The sequence below is a fragment of the Hypanus sabinus genome, chromosome 15 (assembly GCF_030144855.1).
Source record: "Hypanus sabinus isolate sHypSab1 chromosome 15, sHypSab1.hap1, whole genome shotgun sequence".
Lineage (NCBI taxonomy): Eukaryota > Metazoa > Chordata > Chondrichthyes > Myliobatiformes > Dasyatidae > Hypanus > Hypanus sabinus.
In genome coordinates, this window is record NC_082720.1 from 41895496 (window position 1) to 41912165 (window position 16670).

Genomic DNA, 16670 nt, shown 5'->3' on the forward strand with positions numbered 1-16670 from the left:
AAGGTAGACTAAAGTTTCACTCTGCATCAATGGAATCAATTTTCAGAAATACATTGTACATTGCAGCCAACAAATTGCAATAGATTTAACAACACTGACCATCAATGAATTTTTTGGCAATTATGTATAAATCTGAAAGTACTCAAGTGCATAATGTAACATTGTCACAAGAGAAGGGTTCTCAACTTTCCATGTGACACAACCTTGGTTTTTGTTGTGTCTTTGAATCTTATCATAACAATGTGATAATGTCCCAATAGTGCAGTGCAAAGGAATGTCATGAAAAAATCTGTGCATTGAATTAAATTGTGCCTCTGAGAATACAATGCATCAGGGCAGTCAGGTTTCATACTGCTACAGTTTATCCTGCCTATCTTCAGCAGGGTGCACAGAGGGAGAGAGAGTTTAAAAGAAACAAATGGGGACAGGGCATTTGTTTGCGTGTCACAATTTCCGAGGAGACATTGGATTGTGTATAATCAGGCGCTTGGCATGGACCAATGATAAAGAATTTAGGTTTAATCAGAGCTGCCATTGTGTGAGTGGGCCAGTGTTAGAATAGGGAGCTGAGGCTTTGGCTCATTGAAGCTTTGGCAAGGAAAGACGAAGGCGGTAGATAGATCATTATTTATTCTTTCTGTATTTCCTATTGTACATTTAGAGCAGTGCGGATGTCAGACAGGATACTGGAATTCTCTTCTTGTGGGATGTGGAAGGCAGGGAGACCAGCAGTAGGTGTAATCCCTGAAGACTACAGCTACAAAAAATGCCTCCATCTACAACCTCTAATAGATCATGTTAAGGAGTTGGAGCTGAAACTGGTTGAACTCCAGATTATTTTAGAGTCTGAGTGGTTGGTAGCCAGGACATATAGGGAGATAGTTATACCCAAAGTGCAGGACACAGTTAACTGGGTGACCATTAGGAGGGCGAATGGGGATGGGCAGACAGAGCAGAATATTTTGTAGCTGTTCCTTTCAACAACAGGTATACTGCTTTGGATAATGTTGGGGAGGATGACTTAGCAGAAGAAAGCCACGGCAGTTACGTCTCTGTCACTGAGTCTGGTTCTGTGGCTCAAAAGAGGAGGGAGAAGAGTCGAGATGTCATGATAGAGGATTAATTGGTTAGGTGAGCAGAAAGGAGGTTCTGCAGATGAAAACAAGATTCTTGGATGGTTTGTTGCCTCCTGAATGGAAGGTCAGGGACATCTTGGATCGATGTTGGAGCATTCTTTAGTGGGAGGGTGAGCAGCCAGAAGTTTTGGCCAATGTTGTAACTAAAGACAGAGGTGGGATGCTTGACAAGGTCCTGCAAAGTGTGTTCAAGGAGTTAGGTGCTAAATTAAAGGACAAGACCTTCAAGATTGTGATTTCAGGATTGTTACCCCTGCCACATGCTAGTGAGGCCAAAAATAGGAAAACTCATACAGTTTGAAATGTAGTTAAGAAGATGCTGCAGGCAGGAGGGCTTCATATTTTTCCAACATTGAGTCTCTTCTATGGAAGGTGAGACCTATACAGAAGCGGTGGTTTGCACTTGAACTGGAGAGGGACTAATATCCTAGTGGGAAGGTTTGATACTACTGCACAGGAGAGTTTAAGCAAAAGTTACAAGGGGAAGGGGATCAGAGCACTAAAATAGATAGAGAGTGGCTGTGGAGAAGGATGTTGTCAACCCTACATACAAATTCATGACTTAAAAGTCGAGCATGGTGGGACTAATGTTCTGATCTGCAAATATTTCAATGCAAGGAGTCTTGTAGGAAAGGTGGATGATCTTAGGGAAAGGATCAGCACGTTATGAGATTGTAGTCATTAGTGATGTTTAGTTGCTGGAGGGGTAGGATGGCAGCTTAATGTTCCAGGATTCTGTTGTTTTAGACGTGATAGAGTGGGAGGGATTAAAGGAGGGTGGCAATACTATTCAGGGAAAATGTTATGGTAGTGCTCAGTCAGGAAAATCTGGAGAGTTCATTTAGTGAGGGTTTATGGTTAGAAATGGGGAATAAGAAAAGTATAACCACATTAATGGGAGGAGCAAATGTGTATAGAGATCACAGGTTGTGCTAACATAAGGTTGTGATAGTAGGTGATTTTAACTTTCCACATATTGCTTGAGACTCCCATACTGTAAATGGGCTGGATGGAAAAGAGCCTGTTAAATGTGTTCAGGAAAATTTCTTTAATCAGTGCATAGAAGTCCCGAGGAGAGAGTGCGGTACTAGATATATTAGGAAAAAGAGACAGGGCAGGTGACAGAAGTTTGTGCAGGGGAACACTATGCATCTAGTAATGATAATGCCATTTGTTTTAAGGTAATAATGGAAAAAGATAGGCCTGGTCTTTGAGTTGAGATTCTAAATTGGATAAATGGCCAATTGTGATGGTTTCAGAAATGATTTGACAAGTGTGAATTGGGACAGGCTGTTTTCTGGCAAAGGTGTACTTAGTAAGTGGCAGGCCTTCAAAAGTGAAATTTTGAGAGTACAGAGTTTATGTGCTCCTGTTCGAATAAATGGTAAGGATAACAGGTTTAGGGAGCCTTGGTTTTCGAGAAATATTGAGGCTCTGGTTAAGAAAAAGAAGGAGGTACATGGCAGGTATAGGCAGGTAGGAACAATTGAGGTACATGAAAAGTATAATGCAAGACAACATGTAAGAAGAAAATCAGGAGTGTTAAAAAAAAGACATGAGGTGGCTTTAGCAGACACGGTGAAGAAGAACCGTAAGGCCTTCCACAGATATATTAAGAGCAAAAGCATAACAAAGGACAAAATTGGTCCTTTGGAAGATCAGAGTGGTCATCTATGCATGCAACTGAAAGAGATGGAGAAGATCGTAAATGTTTTTTTTGCATCTGCATTTGGAGATATGGGAGATGGACACAGAGTCTACAAAAGTGAGGCAAAGCTGCAGTGATGTCATGGACCTTATACCGATTACCCAGGAGGAACTGTTTGCTGCCTTGAGGTGAATTCTGGAAGATAAATCCCCAGGGCCTGACAATGAGTTCCCTCAGACCATATGAAAGGCTAGTTTAGAAATTGAAGGAGCCCTAGCAGAAAGATTTAAAACATCCTTAGCTACAGGTGAGGCTCCAGAGTAATGGAGGATAGCTAATGTTGTTTAAGAATGGATCTAAGAATGTAATGAAATTATCAGCCAGTAAAGGCAAGGCAGTGGATGTTGCCTACATGGACTTCGACAACGTCCCGCATGAGAGGTTCAGTTGCTTGGCATTCAGGATGAGGTAGTAAATTGGATTATATATTGGCTTCACAGGAGAAGCCGGAGAGTGGTAGTAGATGGCTGCCTGTCCGACTGGAGGTCTCTGACTAGCGGAGTACCCCAGGGATCGATGTTGGGTCAATTTTTGCTTGTCATCTATATCAAAAATCTGGATGATAATCTGGTAAACTTGATCAGCAAATTTGTGAATGACATCAAGATTAGGGAGTGTATTGGACAGCGAGGAAGACTATCAAAGCTTGCAGTGGGATCTGACCAGCTGAAAAAAGTGGGCTGAAAATTAGCAGATGGAGTTCACGCAGTCAAGTTCAAGTTACCACACTTTGGGATGACCAACCGGTGTAGCTCTTACATGGTGAGCAGTAGGGCACTGAAGACTGTGGTAGAATAAAGGTTCTAGTAATACAGTTACATAATTCCTTGAAAGTGTTGTCACAGATAGGCATTAATGAAAGCTTTTGAAACATTGGGCTTTGTAATTTAATGTAATGAGTACAGGAGTTGGGATGATATGTTGAAATTTTGAAAAACTTCGTTGAGGCCTAATTTGCAGTATTGTGTCCAGTTTTGGTCACCAACCTACAGGTAAGATATAAATAAGATTGAAAGAGTGCAGAGAAAATTTACAAGGATATTGTTGGGTCTTGACAATCTGAGTTATAAGGAAACATTGAATAAGTTAGGACTTTATTCCCCAGAATATAGGAGTTTGAGGGGAGATTTGATATATGTATACAGAATTATAAGGAGTATGAATAGGGTAAATGCAGGCAGGCTAAAAGTTGAGTGAGACTACACCTACAGGTCATGGGTTAAGGGTGAAAGGTGAAATGTCTAAGGGGAACATGAGGGGGAACTTCTTCACTCAGAGTGTGATGAGAGTGTGGAATGAGCTGCTATTGCAAGTCATGGAACTGAGGTTGATTTCAAAGTTTAAGAGGAATTTGGATAGGCACACGGATGGCAGTAGTATGGTGTGCCATGGTTCAGGTGCAGGTCGATAGAATTATGCAGATTAATGTTTCAGCAGACTAGATAGGCCAAAGTGCCTGTTTCTGTGCAGTAGTGTTAAATGACTACAACAGTAGGGTGAAGTTTTGAAGTTGAAAGCTGGATGAAACTTAACACTCCTCTCCATTACTTAGATGCTTTCAAATGATATTTATCCCATTCACATTGTATCAATAAAATATGTGTCTCCACATAAAAACTTGTTTTAATGCTATGAAAATTTGCCTCAAGCACTTGTGTTAGTACTAGCACAGTTTGCATTAAGCCTAGTTGTAGGTGCCTAAAAAAAATCGAAGACTCATCCAGGGTTTTTCTAGAAGCCGCAGAATAAATAATACATAAGTAATCTGATAACTGACAGGTGGTTGCAAATATTCGTGCACTTGAATGAATGGCTATCATCACATTCACATTTGTCATGGTTGACAGTATAGCAACTTTAATACTCCTGAAGAAATTGCTATAGTAATGTCTCCGGCATATATATTGCTCAAAATAAACCTTAAAATATATAACTTTTAACTTTTTAATACATTTCCGTTGTGTTAACAGCCATGAAATTTTACTATCATTTTGCATATCAAGGAAGGAGAAAAATTGCTAGAGTAAACAATTCAGAGGTAATTGCTTCTGTTAAAACGTAAGTGGGCTGGTGTGAAAGTTGCAGCAAGGGTTAAGATAATGTGCTGGGAAGATCAGTTTACTGATAATCCGCAGTCAACTCAAGCAAGTGAGGCCTTTGAAAAGAAGTCTTTGAAGAATAAAGCTTCCCTTGGCTCAGCAGCATCCAAGACAAGGATGCAAATGAAAGATTCTGGGGTGACACTATTAGTCAGTTACTTGACTAATTCTGAAGTATTATTCACCTTTACTGTAGGGAATTTATTGGCTAACAGTACCTACATTATTGTTGTGCTCTTGGTGATTAATTATGCAAATAAGGAAATTGAACATGTACCAGGTTACCAGTTAGTCAATATCTGTATCCAACTAGTCAATTAGGCATTAAAAAGGCATTTCTTTGTTCAATCTTCAGAAATATTTGGTCACAGGGACCATGCTGTCTGCCTTGTACACACATAAATTAAGTGTAACTGAGGAATGAATGCAAATTTTCAGAGATCAGTTAATCTGCAACAACACTGGTAGTACTGAATGTGTATTCAATGGAGGAGCTATGGACGCAGAAACACTCCGAACAAATTACCCCTTCAAACATGTTTTGATTTTAACGAAGTTGACAATCACCAAGCCGATTACATTGGCACTGAATAGAAAATTAAGATGGAAGGGGCATGAAGCTATATTGGATTCAGCGGTACTAGTGTAGGGAGTGTCAGGTGTTTAACAGTACTTAGAAGATAACAAACTAAAAGATAAGTTAACAGATTGCTAGTATCTACATTACATAAATTTATTCTGTACGGATCATGATGGGACATGTTAAGACATAAAGATCCTTACCTTGTTGTACAAATGATCCATACACAAGCCAAGCAGCATTGTACAATGTTGTAGATGTCACAGATCCTATCTGAAGTGGAGATGGCTTTACCCAACTGAACATGCAGACAAGCAGGCCGATTATAAATAGAGTGCCAATAATACAAGCCCACACAGTTAGATCAAATGGTTCTAGGCAGGTAAACATATCCACTTTTTGTTCTGGCTTCTTAAGTAGAAATCCTAAAGTATAATCCATAAATCGACCAGTGAAGTCCACTACATTCTCTCTCTCTGGGGTAATTGTCAGGGCAGAAACTGCTATGTCAGCTCTCTAAAAGAAAATTTAAAACAAAACAAAACATATTATGCTCATTTATTATGTTGGTGAGAATGATAATGGAATTATCTAACTGATCTTTCAAGTATTACAATAAAATATCCAGACAATTTACCTCATTTTTATTCTGATAATAAACAAATTTAGCAGACACCACAATTCATGAGCTATTAATATTACTATTGGTTAATAGTCAATGGCATTTAGATCAAGGCATTATATTACATATTGATGCAGTCAAATATGTCAAATGGATATATATATATATATATATCAAACAAATTAAATCGTCTTCATTTAGAAAATAAATTTGTGTTTTCTATATCAACAATAAAGCTTTATATAACAACTAATGTTTTATAAAGGCACAGAAATGTATCAGTCAGAACATTTATTCCCCTGTAAGGCTAGGCACAGGTCAAATACCACTGATATATTTGCCAATAATATTGTTGGCAGAATTTCAGATGGTAACAGAGAGGTGTACAGGACTGCGATAGGTTGAGTTGTATTGCAACAATAATTTTGCACTCTAAATCAGAAAGAGCAAGGAATTGATTCTGGGCTTCAGAAAGGAAGTTTGAGTTCTCATTGAGGGATCAGCAGTTTCAAGTTCCTGGGTGTCAGTATCTCTGAAGATCTAACTTGAGCTTAACATTTTGATGCAATTACAAAGAAGACATGGCAGTGGCTGTACTTCATTAGGAGTTTGAGAAGACTTAGCATGTCAAGAAGGACTTGCAAAATTCTACAGATGTATGACACAGAGCATTCTTAATGGTTGCGTCACTGCCTGCTATGGAGGGACCACTGCACAGGATCAGAAAAAGCTGCAGAAAGTTGTAAACTCAGCCAGCTCCATCATGGGCCCAGTTCTCATCAAAGACATCTTCAAAAAAACTGCATCCATCATTAAGAATTCCCATCACCCAGGAAATGTCCTCTTTTCATTGCTCCCATCAAAGAGGAGGTACAGGAACCTGAAGACACACACTCAATGGCTTAGGAACAACTTCTTCCCCTCCATTATCAGATTTCAGAATGGACATTGAACCCTTGAAAACACTGACTATTTGTTTCTATTTTTGCTCTCTTTTTGCACTATTTTATTTATATATATATATAAAACTATCTCTCCATATATATACACATACTCACACTGTATGTGTATATTCATTGTAATTATTATAATTCATAATTTTTCCTTATTAAGTACTTAGACCATAAGACCATACAATACAGGAGCAGAAGCAGCTATTTGGCCATCAAGTCTGCTCCGCCATTCAGTCATGGGCTGATCCAATTCTTCCAGTCATCCCCACTCCCCTGCCTTCTCCCCATACCCTTTAATGACCTGGTTAATCAATAACCTATCTATCTCTGCATTAAATACACACAATAACTTGGCCTCCGCAGCTGCTCTTGGCAACAAATTCCACAGACCTTCTGACTAAAGTAATTTCTCTGCACTAAAGTAATTCCTCCTCAAACTAAAGTAATTTCTCTGCACTGAAGTACTTCACTGTATTACCGCTACAAAACAACCAATTTTGTGATATATGTCAGTGATATTAAACATACTGTAGGCCAGGTTAGTTTGTAAGATAAACAATTTATTATTTGTTAAAAGAGAAGTAAATACTGACATAGATTAAAATTAAGTATTTTATTTTACTGCCAGAAATATTAACTCCAACCCTTACTGCTACAAATGTGGAAAACAGGAGCAGGAGTAGGTCATTTAATACCTTGAGCCACTTCCACCTTTCAAAACAATCACAGCAGATCCACACTCCTACTCTCTTCCCATACTCTGTTGACATTTTTAGAGCACCAGAGTTCTTGGTGTTCACCTGACAGAGAATCTCACCTGGTCCCTCAACACCAGCTCCATAGCAAAGAAAGCCCAGCAGCGTCTCTACTTTTTGCGAAGGCTGAGGAAAGTCCATATGCCACCCCCATCCGCATCATATTCTACAGGGGTTGTATTGAGAGCATCCTGAGCTTGGTTCAGAAATTGCACCATCTCGGATCGCAAGACCCTGCAGCTGATAGAGAGGTCAGCTGAGAAGATCATCGGGGTCTCTCTTCCCGCCATCATGGACATTTACACTACATGCTGTATCCACAAAGGAAACAGCATTATGTAGGATCCCATGCACCCCTCATACAATCTCTTCTCCCTTTTGCCATCTGGGAAAAGGCTCCGAAGCATTCCGGCTCTCATGACCAGACTATGTAAAAGTTTCTTCCCCCAAGCTATCAGACTCCTCAATACCTGAAGCCTAGACTGACACTTTGCCCTACTGTCCTGTTTATTATTTATTGTAAATGCCTGCACTGTTTTTGTGCACTTTATGCAGTCCTGTGTAGGTCTGTAGTCTAGTGTAGCTTTCTCTGTGTTGTTTTTTTTATTACTTAGTTCAGTCTAGCTTTTTGTACTGTGTCATGTAACACCATGGTCCTGAAAAACGTTGTCTCATTTTTACTATGCACTGTACCAGCAGTTATGGTAGAAATAACAGTAAAAGTGACTTGACTTGACTTGACTTGAAAATCATCCCCCTCATGCTTAAATATAGTTAGTACCTGCATTTAATGGTGGAGAATTCTGCAGGTTTACTATGTCCCTTTTTCTGCATCCCAGTATCCTGCAAATGTAACCCTCTTCTCATTCAGACCCACTGATTATTACTGCATCCAAATAATCTAGCCCCTTCAAAATTTTGTATGCTTCAGTGAGATTTGCTCACATTTTCAAGTGGATAGAGATATAGTCAAGTTAATTTCTCCTCATACACTTGTTTATCATCCCAAGAAATGTTCTGATAAACTTCTGCTCTCTTTAACAAGTATGTCATTTCTTAGATAAGATCAAGTTTCAAAAAATACTCTACAGCTAGTCTCAACAAAACCTTATGTAATAGTAGAAAGATACCCTTTCTTCAACACTTAACACTTTTTGTAAGAAGTGTTAACATATGACTCGACTTCTTAACTACCAGTTTCCCCTGCATGTTTGATTTTGGTAACTAATATGTACTGTAAGATTATCCACATCCCATCATACATCAGCTTTTCTAAATCTATCAACATTAAAATAATACACCACCATATTGTTTTCTTTACAAAAGTGCAAAAGTAGGACATTCTATATCTGTTAATTTGGTGGTGGGGGGGATAAAGAACAGAAATTGCAAAACTCCTGAAATCTTCCTGTATATTTTAACTTTACTTCAGGTTTCCACTGTCAACATGTTTTGCTTCTGAGATGATTGATGTATTTTAACATTAAATTATTTTCAAAGAGACTGAATTATATCTCTACTTATTTAAAGCAATTAAGGAAAATGAGAGTAAAGATCACAGCTTGTTTAACTTCATATCTTGTGTTACTTTGTCATTGGACACTCTAGTAACATACAAATGTAGCCTTCCTCCCTGGAAAATGAGAGTGTTGAAATAAATGTGTTAAAAAATTCAACTTAAGTTGCATTAGCCATTTCCTTTGTGGTGATATTAAATGATAAAATGATGGTTGAATAAGTGGACAATGAAATGCATTAAATATTGAGATGTGACAACTTAAATCTCATTTTAATTTGGAAACAATTACTTTTAAGTTAATAGTGTAGATTTTAGTACCAGTTTTGTTGATGTGTGAAACGGTACCAGAGGAACTCAGTGGGTCAGCCAGCATATATGGAGGGAAATAGACAACTGATGTTTTGGGTCAATACTCTTCATTTAGTCATCACTTTACAAGGACAAAATGCTACTTTTCTTTCTCAGCACTTTTCATTGGCATGAAAGCTTAAATTTATAAAAAGGCTTCGTTTAATTTACAAATACAGACAAAGTAGACATGTCAGCCTATTAGTAAGCTCCTACAGTCATTTCATCTCAATACAACAACATAAACCATTCATTGACTTACAGTAAGTTCTGGGAACCATCTAATGTGGTGCCATTTTAAAGATTTAATACATTTACTTGACAGTGTGATGTTATCATCCTGTGATCCAAATTTTCAGCAGTCTATTTTTTTTCATGAATTGTACTGATTTTCATGATTTCTCATGAACCTGATTGTGCTTCGGGTCACTGATATATCTAATCAAATAATACAATATATCTGCACATATGTATATTAATAAGCACTAATAATTTATTTGCCTTAATAGGTGAAAGTAAATAAACAAAAAAAAAGAAAAAATTAATATATTTCTGAGTATGAATATGTTGATTGATCCATAATGAAATTAGATTAGAAAGCAAACATTTGCATTCCAACTTGGTTGGAAAGAATTCAAATAGAGATATAAATAGTAAAACTGCAAAAAAAAACAAATTCAACTTCAGCAAGGGCAGATGCAGATAGAATATTTAAGTAGAATATGGCAGGCAGTCAAGTATTTTATTACCATTAAATAGGAGGCATGACTCACTTCTGAATGTTACATTCATAATCCATCCTCTATTGCTTCTTTCCAAAATATTAAATCTGATCTATTATTTCAATCCTTGCTGCATTGTAGATGAATTTATTCATTATGGATGCATTTGAATTCAATGTGTTTTATCATTGAATGGCAATACTTCCTGTCTTGATAAACCGAACTAGCAACTTTGAATTTAATTGTCCTTTTTGAAGTTGCTCAAAGAAGATCATCGGAGTCAGGAGGAAAATAAAACTAATGTGTTGTGTGTTTTAAAATTAATTACTTTTGTAGATAAAATAATGAGAAAGTAGATTAGATTATGCCAAGATATGTAGCAAAAGGAGTAAGGAAAAATAATTAATGAGTATATCTCCAATGAGTCACCTTGCTCCAGAACCATCTTGTTTTGATAACTGCAGTGCGTAAGGACAGGCAACAACACCAATGCCCCAATTATTTTCAACACTGGTGCTCAACAAGGCTGCTTCTCCCTGTTCTCCCCATGCACTCAAACCTATGTTACCAGATCCTGCTCTAACTCTTTCTACACATTCAGAGAAGCCACCACCATCACTTTGGTCTGACTCTCGAAGAATGAGTCACAATACAAGGAGAAGACAAACCCAGTGGCATGCATCATTACAACTTTTCCCTCAATATCAGCAAAACAAAAGAGCTCATCATTAACTTCAGGAAGATGGCAGTGTACACAGTCTTTTTACATCAGTGGGGGTGCTGAAGTTGAGAGGGATGAGAGTTTAGATTCCTACCAGTGGCTGACCTGGTCTGCCACATAAATGCACGGCCAAAAAGCGCACCAGCATCTCTACTTGCTCAGAAGGTTAAAGAAATTTGGCATGTCCACCTTGACCCTGACTAAATTTTATAGAAAGCATCTTACTCAATGCATCGTAGCTTGGTAAGGCAACTGCTCTACTCATGACTGCAAGAAATATCACAGAGTTGCACAGTCAGCTCATTAAAGAAACTAGCCTTTCCTCTCTGGACTTTGTCTACACTTCTTGCTGCCAGGGGAAAGCAGCCAATTTACTTAAAGACCCACTCTGCCACTGGACAGTCTTTTTTCTATCTCCTCCCATCTGGCAGAAGATACAAAAACCTGAAATCAGATAATACCAGGTTCAAGAACAGCTTCTATACTTATTTTTTCAGACCACTGAACAGTGTCCTAATGTGATAAGATGAAATCTTGAGCTTACAATCTACTTCATTAAGGTCTTACACCTGTTTGTCTGCCAACAATGCATTCCTTGTAACTGTAATATTTGATTCTGCATACTGTTATTGTTTTCCTTTGAACTACCTCAATGCATGATTATAATTAAATGATCTCTATGGATAAGCTGTAGAACAGTTTATCATTATATCCTTACTATATGTGACAATAATAATCCAACTTGCCCAAGTTATTAGAAATACAAATTTCAAAAAAACTGACTAAATGATATTCATATATTTTCATGCATGTGAAATAAACGTTATCTTTAAATCTGCACATTAATGTACAATAAGGATATCCTATTAATAACTTTTTTTGTATTATCAAACTTCTTGGAAGAAATTTGTCCAGTATCACAGCATAAGACTTAAAAGTCTTAATGAATTTGTGAAGGACATCTGTTGTATTAAGTCTTACTTTTGAATTAATAAAAAGTTATGTTACAGTACTTTTTATGTTGCAATACTTGTCACATTCTTTCTTGACCTCACAATTCTATAATGCTTACCCTAAAGATGCAGCAATCTCTGCTTGAATAATGAGCTTTATAGTGAAGTGGGGTTACATTCTGTATGGGAATCAATTTGTTAGGGTGATCGTAAGGATCAGATGATTCGTGGCACACATTGAAAACTTGTCCATGATGACTCCCATACACCATGCTTTCTCTTACTTTCAGGGTAACTTTACATGCTGTTATACCGTGCCATATCTGCTGTGAAGGGATTTCATTAAAGCCATGACCTGCTTCACCAGATTCTTTGCAGGCTCTTATTCATCTCTGCAGGCAATTATTTTTGAGAACCTTGCAGTTTTCATTTTAACACAGCTACCAAGGTAAATCATTCCAAAGATGTTTTACAGATCTTCCTATTAGGCATTAGTTGAAACTCAGCAGTTGCTTAACACCCCTAATGGAGTGTGAAAGTTCCGGCATTTATGTCAAGTTAATAAATCTAATTACCAGAAGCTGCTGTTAGTTCAAGATGAAGCAATGTATTTTCTACAAAGATGAACGTTTTTGAAAAGGGAATGTATGCTTAATGTTTGTTAATTGTTTTTATAGTTGGAATACATCTCTCATCAAGCTAGTTCCACTCAGTCAACTATAAGAGATAGCCTATTACCTCCATCAGGGCACTATATCCTGACTAACTATGGCTTGCCAAACCAATATATGAACAGAAAAGGCAGTAGTTCAAAAGTGTAACAAAGCAAGTGAGCTGGATCTGGAATGAATTGCTGAGAGTGCTAGTCAAAGACGATTCAATTGTTGCATTTGATAGGGAGCTGAAAGTGTATCTGAATGGAAACATAACATAGGAAATAGGAGCAGGAGTCGGCCATCTGGCCTGTCGAGCCTGCACCGCTATTCAATAAGATCATGGCTGATCTGGCCATGGGCTCATCTCCACCTACCTGCCTTTTCCCCATTACACTAAATTCCCCTACTATGCAAAAGTCTGTTCAACCTTGTCTGAAATATATTTACTGAGGTAGCCTCCACTGCTTCACGAGGGAGAGAATTCCACAGATTTACCACTCTCCGGGAAAAGCAGATCCTCCTCATTTCAGTCCTAAATCTACTCTACCAAATCTCCAGGCTATGTCCCCAGTTCCAGTTTCACCTACCAGTGGAAACAACTTTCCTGTCTCTACTGTATCTAACCCTTTCATAATTTTATATGTTTCTACAAGATCTCCTCCTATTCTTCTAAATTCCAGCGAGTACAATCCCAGGCTACACCATCTCTCCTCATAGCTAACCCTCTCATCTCTTGAATCAATCTGGTGAACCTCCTCTGCACCGCCTCCAAAGCCAGTATATCCTTCCCCAAGTAAGGAGAGTAATACTGCATGCAGTACTGCAGGTGTGGCCTCACCAGTACCTTGTACAGTTACAGCATAACCTCCCTGCTCTTACATTCAATCCCTCTAGCAATGAAAGCCAACATGCCATTTGTCTTCTGGATAGCCTGCTGCACCTGCAAACCAACCTACTGTGATTCATGCAAAGTACTCCCAAGTCCCTTTGCACAGCAGCTTGCTGCAATTTATTACTATTTAAATAATAATCTGTTCTTTCATTTTTCATTCCAAAGTGGATGATCTTGTATTTACCAACATTATACTCCATTTTCACTCACCTAACCTTTCTATATCATTCTGCAGACTCTCCGTTTCTTCTGCACAGTTTGCTTTTCCACTCAATTTAGTATCATCAGCAAACTTAGATACACTACACTTGGTCCCCTCCTCCAGATTGTTAACACATTTCATGAACAGTTGCAGGCCCAGCATTGACCCCTGCAGCACATCACTCACCACTAATTGTCAACCAGAGTAACACCCATGCATCCCAACTCTCTGCTTTCTCTGCTATTAGTTAACCAATCCTCTATCCATGCTAATAGATCAGCCACAATTCTACGCATCTTATCTTATGGATAAGTTTTTTATGTGGCACCTTATTGAACGCCTCCTGGAAATCCAAGTAAATAACACCCATCTGTTCCCCTCTATCCATTGCATTCATTATATCCTAAAAGAACTCCCGTAAGTTTGCTAAACAGGATGTGCCTTTGCTGAATCCATGCTGCGTCTACCTGATGGATCAATTTCTTTCTAGATGACTTGCTATTTCTTACTTAATGATAGCTTCAAGTATTTTCCCAGCTACAGATGTTAAACTAATTGGCCAAAAGTTGCCTGCCTTTTATCTACAAATTATTTTGAACAGTGATGTGACATTCACCATCTTCTTAATTCACCGAGACCTGCCCAAAGTCCAGACAATTTTGCTAAATCATCACTAAAGCTTCTACTATAACCTGCCATTCCTTTCAGTACCCTGGGATTCAGTCCTTCAGGACCAGGGGACATATCTATCTTCAAGCCCACAAGTTTGCTCAGCACTACCTCTTTATGATAACTATTGTATCAAGGTCTTCACCTCCCATCGCATCCATAATGTCATTCTTTTGCATGTTAGGTGCGTTCTCCACCATAAAGACTAACACAAAATAGTCATTCAAAGCCTTGGCCATTTCTTCATTACCGATGATCAGTTTTCCCTTTTCGTCCTCCAAGGGACCTACATTCAGTTTAGTAACCCGTTTCTGCTTTATATAATTATAAAAAATTACAATCCAATTTTATATTTTGTGCTAGTTTATTTTCATAATCTAGCTTCCCTTTATTTAATGCTTGGTTAGTGGTACTTTGTTACATTTAAAGTTTTCCCAATCTTCCAGTTTTCCACTGCTCTTGGCGACTTTGTATACACGAGCTTTTAGTTTGATGCCTTCTTTTATTTCCTTAGTTATCCAAGGCTGTCTTTGCTTTTAACTGGAATATACTTTTGTTGATCACCATGAAAAATTCTTTGAAGATCTTCCACTGTTCCCCAACCATCCTGCCATATAGCCTGTGTTCCCGGTCTACACTAGCCAAATCCTCCCTCTTCCCATTGCAGTCTCCATTGTTTAGGCATAATACACTGGTTTTAGATCAGATTATTGCACCCCCATTTGTATGAGAAATCCAATCATACTGTGATCATTCTTCCTAGATGATCCTTAACTGCAAGGTCACTAATTTTATCTGTTTCATTGCACAGGACTGGATCTAAGACAGCATGTTCATTTTGTAGGTTCAGTATCATGCTGTTCGAGGAAGTTATCACAGATGCATTCTATGAAGTCCTCCTCAAAACTGCATTGACTAGCTTGATTCACTCAATCTATGTGTAAGTTGAAGTCCCCCATGATAACCGCTGTTCCATTCTTACAGGCCTCAGATATTTCTGTTTATTGCCTGTGCCACTGCAATGTCATTATTTGGTGGCCAACAGACAACACCCTCCAGTGATTTTTTTCCCTTTACTATTCCTAATCTCTACCCAGTTGGATTCAATATTCTGCTCCTTAGATCTTGTATTGTCTCTCACCTTGAACTGATCCTTAATTAAGAGTGCTACCCCACCTCCCTTACATTCCTGCCTATGTTTCTGAATTACCTGATATCCTTGGATATTTAATTCCTAATCCTCTTCACCCTGCAACCACGTCTTTGTAATGGCCACTAAATCATACCTCTTTGTACAGGTTTGAGCCACAAGTTCACTGATCTTGTTTCAAAAACTATGGGCATTCAAATTAAGTACCCTTACACTCATTGTGCTTTTAAAATCATGTAATCTTTTATTCTTTTGCACTTGAATTATCTTTACTCCACTCTTATTTTTCCCTTTTTTATCTTTTGCTTTTTCTTATACTTTATCCATACTTCTCCATCATGTTGAACCCACCTCCCTATTATTCAGTTTAAAGCCGTACTCACAGCCCCAGTTATACGATTTGCTAGGATCCAGGTCCCATCACAGTTCAGGTGGAGCCCGTTCCATTTGAACAGCTCCTTCCTTCCCCAATACTGGTGCTAATTTCCCATGAACTCAAACCCACTTCTCCCACACCAATCCTTAAGCCACACATTAAACTCTCTAATCTTCTTGACCCTATGCCAATTTGCACATGGCTGAGGTAATAATCCAGAGATGACCACCTTTTTGGTTCTGCTTTTTAATTTAGTCCCTAGCTGTTCAAATTCCCTCAGTACAACCTCTTTCCTCATTCTACCTATGTTGTTGGTACCCATATGGACCACGGCAACTGGATCTTTCCCCACCCACTGCAAATTCCTCTGCAGGTCAGATAAAACATCCTGAATCCAGGCAGCAGGTAGGCAACACTGCCTTCGGGACATTCTATCCTCACAACAGAGAACTCTGTCTATTCCCCTGACTATACTATCCCCAATTACCACTACATTTCTCTTCCCTCCCCCTCCTCCTGAGTGGCTCCCTGAACCACAGTGCCATGTATAGGATGTTCTTCCTTCCTATAGCCCCCACACTCATCCACACAGGGCGCAAGAATCTCAGA

The 16670-nt window shown here is 38.5% G+C and overlaps 1 protein-coding gene across 1 annotated transcript in view; it reads right to left on the reverse strand.

Moving 5' to 3' along the window:
• LOC132405150 (glutamate receptor ionotropic, delta-2-like) overlaps nucleotides 1-16670 on the reverse strand; it is a 497754-nt gene that overhangs the window by 68199 nt on the left and 412885 nt on the right. The window contains exon 11 of the mRNA XM_059989852.1: nucleotides 5727-6039. Within this exon, the coding sequence (XP_059845835.1) occupies nucleotides 5727-6039 (313 nt within the window). The remainder of the gene's footprint in view (nucleotides 1-5726; nucleotides 6040-16670) is intronic.